Raw genomic sequence first — 10,000 nt, forward strand, 5'->3', positions numbered from 1 at the left:
GAACGAAATCACACTGTCTTATAACTGCTTGTATGCTGCTCTGAAATAATGTGACTGCAGAAATGATAACATGACAAGAGTGACGTGTGTGTGTGTGTGTGTGTGTGTGTGTGTGTGTGTGTGTGTGTGTGTGTTCGGGCATCGATGTGCTTTATTTTGTTGTTTGGTTGGTTTAGAATTTTTTGTTTTTCTTTTTAGTTGGAGAAAATGTCAGTTGTTTAGGACATGTTCAGTGCAATTGTTGGTTGCCCGCGCTACGCTTAGATAATTTTTCATGTTATGTTTTATTATCACGCTCATTAGGAAGTCAAGCCCATTCATTCATTCATTCAGTCGTTCGCTCGTCAGTTCAATCAGTTCAGTCAGGTTCGTTCTTTCGTTAGTTAGTTAGTTCATTGATTCAGTGTTCCCATCACTCACAATCAGTCAATCAACCAATTAATCAATCAATTAATTCATTAACTGGTTAATTAATTAATTAATTGGGCTGATCGTTTGTTCGTTCGTTCATTCATTTATTCAAATCTCCCTTCACTCGCATTAATTGACAGTCCGGACACAGCCCGGTAATAAGACTCGATCAGTCGCTCAAAGATTAGCTACGTACAATTACCATCAAGCAGTTTTAGACCCGGAATGCTGCACAAAATGAAGACATCGTTTTCTTTTTTTTTTTTTTTTACTCAAGTTTTCAGATTCAATATGTCTTCTTAGTCAGCATATACAAGGGTAGGGTCAGTGCTGGGCCGGCGGGAGTGACTGACACAGTACTAATTATGATATACAGCATGGTGGATGGGGGATGGGGTGGGGTGGGGAGTGGGGGAGGGGGGGAGGGGGGTGGACTGAGGAGGGAGTCAGTCACGGAGTCAGTGGCGGGGTCGTAGTCACTGTAGTCAGCAGGTAGCGAATTCACAATGCAGCATCATTTATCAGTCGTTCCCTCACTTTGATTTGAGAAGGCAAGAGAGAGAGAGAGAGAGAGAGAGAGAGAGAGAGAGAGAGGGAGAGGGCGGTGAAGATTTGAGAGAGAGACGGAGACAGAGAGAGACAGAGAGGGGGGGCGGTGAAGATTTGAGAGACAGAGAGGGGGGGGTACGGTGAAGATTTGAAAGAGCGAGAGAGAGAGGGAGAGAGAAGAGAGAGAGAGACGGTGAAGATTGGAAGAGCGAGAGAGAGAGAGAGGACTGAGATGAGAGAGAGGAGAGGAGAGAGAGAGGAGAGTGTGAGGGAGGGTGTGTGTGTGGGGGGGATGTGATAAAATTATTGATGTAAATAGAGGAGAACACACACTGTGACGTCACGCACACACACACACACACACACACACACACACACATGCAGACGCCGGCACTACGAACACATGATTCACACAGCCACTCTGGATATTATCGTGAAATGATTACAGGTTAATCAGTACGTGTATGTACTCTCCTCCCGGCACTGAGTCTGAACTCGATGCTGTACAAGAGGAACACAACATCTAATTTTTCGAAAATATATTTTTTAAAAGAAGTATGTAGTGATAATGTAAGACAGTATATAAGACATGAAATATACGCCGCGTGATCATAGTTTAGAATGTGATGATTGTATTGCCTTTAATCATATTCATTGTCTTCCGAAACCGGAATTAATAAATTTCGGAGAGAGAGAGAGAGACAGAGAGAGAGAGAGAGAGAGAGAGGTGGGTGGGGTGGTGGTGGGGTGAGTGGGACCGTGACTGGGGGTGTGGGGGTGGGAGGGCCACGGTGTTGAAGGGTGTGGGTGAACCAGTGGCGGGGGTAGTGAGGGAGAGGGTCGACATGAGATATTTTATTTGTCTTTATTGATCGAATTATTGCCACAACACAGCAGATGTCAATACAGAGCTATACATCATTTCTCTAAAATGAAATATGTGTGTGTGTGTGTGTGTGTGTGTGTGTGTGTGTGTGTGTGTGTGTGCACTGATGTGTGTGTGTGTGTGTGTGTGTGTGTGTGTGTGTGCACTGATGTGTGTGTGTGTGTGTGTGTGTGTGTGTGTGTGTGTGTGCGTGAGAGAGAGAGAGAGTGCGTTTTTGCGTGGCACTGAATGTCAGTCACGGTGTGTGCCAAACTTGATGCGTGTTGTGCTGTCTGTTTGGTTCCACAGTAAACACTTACATGGTTTGGACGAAATATTCAAGTCATATTTATTCATTAAAAAAAAAAAAATCATTCATAATTCATTTATTTCTATACATTATTCAGTACAGCACTTCACATTTTTTTTTTTCTGTTCACATTTTCTCATTCTCGTATTGTGTGAGGGGCGATAATTGTTTAGCTCTTTTTCGGTCGCACAGACTTGTCCCCCTTGTTTCCAGGCGACGTGCAAATCTCGGCAGAATCTCGCATGACCTTGGGTTTCTGGCCGAGAAGGTTCAGGATGGAATCCACAGTGGTGAAGAGATCACTTTCGAATTTATGCATCCGTCTGCAACAAGAGAACATATGTTTATTACTCTTGTTTAATCAAGTAATCCGCGTGTGTGGGGTGGGTGGGGGTGGGGGTGGGGGGATGCGGGTGTGTGCTGATTATCTGGTTGCGGTTTTCCGCAATTCATCTTTATTCTTATCTTATCTGTCTATTATAATCAATGTGCAGTATAGTAGGCTATGTTTATAATTATATTCAAAATAATGTTTCTTAATTCTTTCTTTCTTTTTTACATTAAGAATACTAGTTATTACCTGCAGTGTGTGGATGTATGTATGAAACGGTGTATGTGATATTTTTTACATTTGTATCTTCGTAATATTCGTAAAAGCTGTTGTTGACTTTTACAGTTATGGTCCCCATGTTGTTTACTTGTCTGTTGTGATAATGCACCTGACCAAATTTCTCCAGTTGGAGATAATAAAGTTATTCTTATCTTATCTTATAGACAGATAAGACAACAGATATTTGTATTTTTTTCTTTTGGAAAAGATATTTTATTTCTTTTTTCTTTAAAAATCTTTTTTTTTTTTTTTTATCACAACAGATTTGTCTGTGCGAAATTCCGGCTGCATCCACCAGCCCAGGGAGAGCGCGTCGCTACACTGAGAGCGCCATCCTTTTTTTTTTAAATTAAAAAATTTTTTTTTTCCTGCGTGCAGTTTTATTTGTTTTTCCTATGGAAGTGGATTTTACTCATGGATTTTGCCAGGGACAACCCTTTTGCTGCCGTGGGTTCTTTTACGTGTGCTAAGTGCATGCTGCACACAGGACCTCGGTTTATCGTCTCATCCGAAGTGAATGACTAGCGTCCAGACCACCACTCAAGATATAGTGGAGGGGGAGAAAATACTGGCGAATGGGGTACGAAGTGGATAAACAAATCAATATCAAGAACATTGTTATAATATGAACTCGCGTGCCGCGTGGCAAATCTCAACAGAATCTGACAAGCAGAGAGAGAGAGAGAGAGAGAGAGAGAGAGAGAGCATATCACACACACACACACACACACACACACACACACCTTCACAAGCATATACACACACACGCACGCGCGCACACACACATACACAAACACACACACACTACAAAACCCCTCGCCCCCTGTCCTCAAAACTCCCATTCAACCCCCCCACCGTGACCCCTCCCCCACCATCACTCCCTTCACAACACCCACCCCCTTCTCACCCACCCATTACACTCACTCATGCAAACTCTCCAGCCGATGCTCCACGTCGGAAAGCGACTGGATACTGCCTTTTTCTGGATGTTGCCGAATTTCGTAGTCAAGCGGCGGAAACTTCCATAAATGGCCCGTGCTTGACGACGACTTGGGCGTGTAGGTCGTGCCGCTGGAGGCCATGGGAGACAACCCCTGCTGCGCCGTCGTCAAACTCTCGGACGTGTTGTCTTTCTTGACGGGTAAAGTCCGGGCTTTGGGCTCGGCGGGTTTCCGTGGGTCCGTGGCGGGGCGCTCCCGCTGGATGCGAGCTTTGCATTTCTTTGCCGCTGGGTCTGGGAGGGCCGGAACAACAACGTAAAATGTGAGTAAGTCAGTCAGTCAATAAGTAAGTCAGTCAGTCATTTAGTCAGTCAGTCAGTCACTGAGTCATTTAGTCACTCTGTCAGTCAGTCATTTAGTCACTCACTCACTCAGTCAGTCATTTAGGCACTCAGTCAGTCATTTAGTTAGTTATACACTCAGTCATTTAGTCACTCACTCACTCAGTCAGTCATTTAGTTAGTTACTCACTCACTCAGTCATTTAGGCACTCAGTCAGTCATTTAGTCAGTTACTCACTCAGTCATTTAGTCACTCAGTCAGTCAGTCATTTAGTCAGTCAGTCAGTCAGTCAGTTAGTCAGTCATTTAGTCACTCACTCAGCCACTCAGTCATTTAGTCAGTCAGTCAGTCATTTAGTCACTCGCTCAGTCATTCAGTCACTCACTCATTCACTCAATTAGTCAGTCAGTCATTTAGTCAGTCAGTATAAAGTAGGTAAGTGAGTCAGTCGGTACGTAAGTCTAATTCTGCAGAAGGGAAGTCAATAATTAGATTAGCCAGCCAGCCAGCCAGTCAGTCAGTCAGTCTGTCAGTCTGCGTGCAAGCAAGCAAACCAGTCTCTAATTCTATCAGAACGTAAGTCAGTAATTGGATTTGTCAGCCAGTCAGTCAGTCAGTCTGTCAGTTAATAAGTGGGACAGTCTCCAATTCTGCAGAATGACGGTAAGTCAATAAGTAGATTAGCCAGCCAGACAGCCAGTAAGTAAGTCAGCCAGACAGCCAGTAAGTAAGTCAGCCAGACAGTAAGTAAGTAAGTCAGCCAGACAGCCAGTAAGTAAGTCAGACAGCCAGTAAGTAAGCCAGACAGACAGTAAGTAAGTCAGCCAGACAGCCAGTAAGTAAGTCAGCCAGACAGTAAGTAAGTCAGCCAGACAGTAAGTCAGCCAGACAGTAAGTCAGCCAGACAGTCAGTAAGTCAGCCAGACAGCCAGTAAGTCAGCCAGACAGCCAGTAAGTAAGTCAGCCAGACAGCCAGTAAGTCAGCCAGACAGCCAGTAAGTAAGTCAGCCAGACAGCCAGTAAGTCAGCCAGACAGTAAGTAAGTCAGCCAGACAGCCAGTAAGTCAGCCAGACAGCCAGTAAGTAAGTCAGCCAGACAGCCAGTAAGTCAGCCAGACAGTAAGTCAGCCAGACAGCCAGTAAGTCAGCCAGACAGCCAGTAAGTCAGTCAGCCAGACAGCCAGTAAGTCAGCCAGACAGTAAGTCAGCCAGACAGCCAGTAAGTCAGCCAAACAGCCAGACAGTAAGTCAGCCAGACAGCCAGTAAGTCAGCCAAACAGCCAGTAAGTCAGTCAGCCAGACAGCCAGTAAGTCAGCCAAACAGCCAGTAAGTCAGCCAGACAGTAAGTCAGCCAGACAGCCAGTAAGTCAGCCAGACAGTAAGTCAGCCAGACAGCCAGTAAGTCAGCCAGACAGCCAGTAAGTCAGCCAGACAGCCAGTAAGTCAGCCAGACAGCCAGTAAGTCAGCCAGACAGCCAGTAAGTAAGTAAGTAAGTAAAGTAAAAGTAAGTAAGTGTTCATTAGCCCCCAGCTGCTGTCTTTGCATGAATGGTTGCCCCCCCCCCCTCCTCCGGTTACATTTGATGAATAAATAAATAAATACATAAATAAACAAATGAATAGATAGATAAATAAATAAATGAATGAATAAACCACCACTACTACTACTACTTCTACTACTACTGAAAAAAATGATGAAAGTAGTAGTAGTAGTAGTAGTAGTAGTAGTATCACAGCATCATCATCAAGGCTTCTGGAAAAAAGAAGGAAAAAAGAAAAGAAAGAAAGAAAAAGAAAAGAAGAAGAAGAAGAAGAAGAAGAAGAAGAAGAAGAAGAAGAAGAAGAAGAAGAAAAAAAGAAATGAAAAATGATAGGAGAGATGATTAACTGCACATATTTCCCTCAGTTACCATGTTGTTCTAACTCTAAGTAAATAGGTAAGGAAGGAAGGAAGGAAGGAAGGGATGGACGGAGGATGAAAGGTATGAAAGAATGAAAGGCCAGAACGGAGGAAGGGAAGAATGAAAGAACGAAGGAAAGAATGAATGAAGGACTGAAATAACTTGAAGGAAGGCGGGCAGGAAAGAAGGCAGATAGCGAAGAAGGAAGGACAGAAGGAAGAGAGTGAGAGAAGGGAGGAATGGAGGAAAGAAAGAAAGAAAGAAGGGAGGAAGAGAATGAGGAAAGGAACGGAGCGAGGAAGGAAGCCGGAGAGAAGAGATGAAGGAAGGAAGGAAGGAAGAACAAATGAAGGGCCGGCGGAGTAAGGATGGAAGGATGGAAAAAAGAAAGGGAGGAAGCGAGGAAGGAGGGAACTGAGGAAGAGAGGAAGGAAGCTAGAAGGAAGGAATGAAGGACAGAAAAAAGAAGAAAGGGGGGTGGGGAGGGGAGGGATGAAGGCGAGCAAGGAACAGGAGGAAAGAAGGGAGGAATAGAAGGAGGGAAGAAAGAAGAAATAGGAGGGAAGAAAGAAGGAAGGAAGGAATCAGTAGAAGGAAGGAGGAAAGAAGGAAGGAAGGGAGGAAGGAATAGATGGAGGGAGGAAAGAAGGAATAGGAGGGAAGAAAGAAGGAAGGAAGGAATCAGTAGAAGGAGGGAGGAAAGAAGAAATAGGAGGGAAGAAAGAAGGAAGGAAGGAATCAGTAGAAGGATGGAGGAAAGAAGGAAGGAAGGGAGGAAGGAATAGAAGGAGGGAGGAAAGAAGGAATAGGAGGGAAGAAAGAAGGAAGGAAGGAATCAATAGAAGGAGGGAGGAAAGAAGGAAAGAAGAGAGGAAGGAATAGAAGGAGGGAGGAAAAAAGAAATAGGAGGGAGGAAAGAAGGAAGGAAGGAATAGGAGGAAAGAAGGAAGGAAGGAACGAATCAGTAGGAGGGAGGAAAGAAGGAAGGAAGGGAGGAAGGAATAGAAGGGAGGAAAGAAGGAATAGGAGGGAGGAAAGAAGGGAGGAAGGAATAGAAGAAGGGAGGAAAGAAGGAATAGGAGGGAGGATAGAAGGGAGGAAGGAATAGAAGGAGGAAAGAAGGAAGGAACGAATCAGTAGAAGGAGGAAAGAAGGAAGGGAGGAAGGAATAGAAGAAGGGAGGAAAGAAGGAATAGAAGGAGGGAAGAAGGAACTAGAAGGGAGGAAAGAAGGGAGGAAGGAATAGAAGGGAGGAATAGGAGGAAGGAATAGAAGGAGGGAAGAAAGAAGGAATAGGAGGAAGGAAAGAAGGAAGGAAGGAAAGAAGGGAGGAATAGGAGGAAGGAATAGAAGGAGGGAAGAAAGAAAGAAAGAAAGGTGATGAACTTGAAGGAAAAGAGCCGGGCCCGGATGGCCATACAACTGATAACACAGTGAATTTAATCATGATGATGACAATGATGATGACCACGACCACGATGATGATGATGATGATGATAGTCACGATGACGATGACGATGATGACGACGACGACGACGACGCAGCAGTTAGCTGCAACACTGAGTGCTCAGTCAAAAGACGGGGAAAGAAAGAAAGAAAGAAACAGCATCGACAACCTGCGTGAAAGTCGTCCTCGGTGACGCGGTGGGAGGCGGCCTGGGGAGAGAACTCCAGTATACCGCCGCCGCTTTCTTCCTCACTGTCTTCTCTCCCTTCACCGTTCCCTCTCCCTCCCTCTCCCGCGCCGTTCACCCGACGGTGACGTAACCCCGCTGTTGGGCGATCAATCAATCAGTCAGTCGATCACTCAATCGATCTTCCTATCGATCAATCAGTTGATAAGTAATGGATTCATTCCGCATTCATCCAGCCAACCGTTTTTTTGTTTTTGTTTTTGTCATTCATTCAATTAGTCCTTCTTTTACCTTGTGTTAAAATGAGCAGCAGTGTCAGAGTCATCATCATCATCATCATCGTTATCATCATCATCATCATCACCGCCATCATCATCATCATCTAGAAGCTGTAGTCGCAGTAGTAATATCGGTAGCAGCTGTGACAACAGTCGTGGAAATAGAATAATAATAATTAGAAGAAGAACAAGAAGAAGAAGGAGGAGGAGGACGAGGAGGAGGAGGAGGAGAAGGAGGAGGAGGAGAAGAAAAGAAGAACACAAAGAAAGAGAGAAAGAAGAAGAAGAAGAAGAAGAAGAAGAAGAAGAAGAAGAAGAAGAAGAAGAAGAAGAAGAAGAAGAAGAAGCAGAAGAAGAAGAAAGAAAGAAAGAAAGAAAGAAAGAAAGAAGAAGCAGAAGAAGAAGAAGAAGAAGAAGAAAGAAAGAAAGAAAGAAAGAAAGAAGAAGAAGAAGAAGAAGAAGAAGAAGAAGAAGAAGAAGAAGAAGAAGAAGAAGAAGAAGAAGAAGAAGAAGGAAGGAAGAAAGAAAGGAGAAGAGGAAGAAGGGTGAAGAGGAGGAGGAAGAGGAATAAGACAAACACTGATTCAACCAATCAGGAACGAGGAAGCAATATATACCAGCTTACTGACCAACCTCAGAACAAAGTCAAACATGAGAGAAAAAGTCTTCAAAACTCCGTTTGACATCACTTAAACCAATACAAGAATCGCGAAAAACAACAACAAAACACACACACACACACACACACACACACACACACACACACACACACACACACACACACACACACACACACAACAACAACAACAACAACAACAACCCCAAAAAACCCACCACTGCGAAACATCAATTTGCAAAAAACGCACATTGTATTTAAGAAGCATTCTTGTGTTATGGTGGGCATAACAAATCATACCACGCCTAATTAAAACTGGATGACCACCCCCCCCCTGTATTTACATGTTTCTACTCCCCCCCCCCCCCATCTACCTCCACCTCCGAGAAGCCATGTTATGACCTTGAACTTTGACCTCTGACTGCCTCCTTACGCATCAGTTTTGTTCTCGTCATGACCAACCATTTCACAAAAAATCTGAAGGAAGATTATTTTCAAGACCTCTTTCTTCTCTAAAAAAACACTTTTCCCATGTAATGGTGTGAACTTGATCTTAACCTCTGACGGGCGCAATAGCCGAGTGGTTAAAGCGTTGGACTGTCAATCTGAGGGTCCCGGGTTCGAATCACGGTGACGGCGCCTGGTGGGTAAAGGGTGGAGATTTTTACGATCTCCCAGGTCAACATATGTGCAGACCTGCTAGTGCCTGAACCCCCTTCGTGTGTATATGCAAGCCAGAAGATCAAATACGCACGTTAAAGATCCTGTAATCCATGTCAGCGTTCGGTGGGTTATGGAAACAAGAACATACCCAGCATGCACACCCCCGAAAACGGAGTATGGCTACCTACATGGCGGGGTAAAAACGGTCATACACGTAAAAGCCCACTCGTGTGCATACGAGTGAACGCAGAAGAAGAAGATCTTAACCTCTGATTATGATTTCCTTTCACTAAGGAGCTTGTTGCACGCATGACCAGGTTTGACAAAAATTGTCACGTATGCAAGACTGATAGTCTCTATAAAGCTTCCTCTGTCTTTTTGGCCAAATAATGAGATTCACATTCTTACCCCTGCCTATCTTAATATCTTATCCTCACGAAGGGGATGACTTAAAAGGTCTTGTTGATACCTACCGTATAATTCCGAAGTCTGAATCCTGTGCCTTAAGAAGCAGTAGCCGAGAAAATGCCAACGTTTACCACACACACACACACACACACACACACACAGGCAGAGACACAGGCTACTGAGACTCCGTGTTTGTAAAACGTTTGGAGCTTGGTCTTTGACCGAGGATAGCCACTGTGTCAGTATGCATATCCTATCAATCAATCAATCATGTGGAAAGACGCACAATCGGAAGCGGGATATACTTACTGTCGTCTGTTCCTCGTCGTTTGCACTGCAGCCGGGGCCTTCGTTGGCGGATGAATCTCAAGGTTTCATCGTCGAGCTTCTGTTTGACCCTCCGATGTAAAAGAGTCCCCTGTTTTTTAGTGCAAACGTGTTCGAACTGAGTCGAGCATAAATAGCTTCGTA

At 44.4% G+C, this 10,000-nt stretch overlaps 1 protein-coding gene across 1 annotated transcript in view; it reads right to left on the bottom strand.

Moving 5' to 3' along the window:
- Positions 1–2,056: 2,056 nt before the first annotated feature.
- The window catches only part of LOC143277763 (voltage-gated inwardly rectifying potassium channel KCNH2-like), a 103,206-nt gene continuing 95,262 nt past the window's right edge, over positions 2,057–10,000 (bottom strand). Inside the window, exons 11-14 of the mRNA XM_076582664.1 lie at positions 9,839–9,947; positions 7,547–7,702; positions 3,670–3,979; positions 2,057–2,458 (exon numbers count right to left, since the gene is read on the bottom strand). Of these exons, the coding sequence (XP_076438779.1) occupies positions 2,305–2,458; positions 3,670–3,979; positions 7,547–7,702; positions 9,839–9,947 (729 nt within the window). The 3' untranslated portion in view covers positions 2,057–2,304. The remainder of the gene's footprint in view (positions 2,459–3,669; positions 3,980–7,546; positions 7,703–9,838; positions 9,948–10,000) is intronic.

Source organism: Babylonia areolata, chromosome 35 (genome assembly GCF_041734735.1).
Source record: "Babylonia areolata isolate BAREFJ2019XMU chromosome 35, ASM4173473v1, whole genome shotgun sequence".
NCBI lineage: Eukaryota > Metazoa > Mollusca > Gastropoda > Neogastropoda > Buccinidae > Babylonia > Babylonia areolata.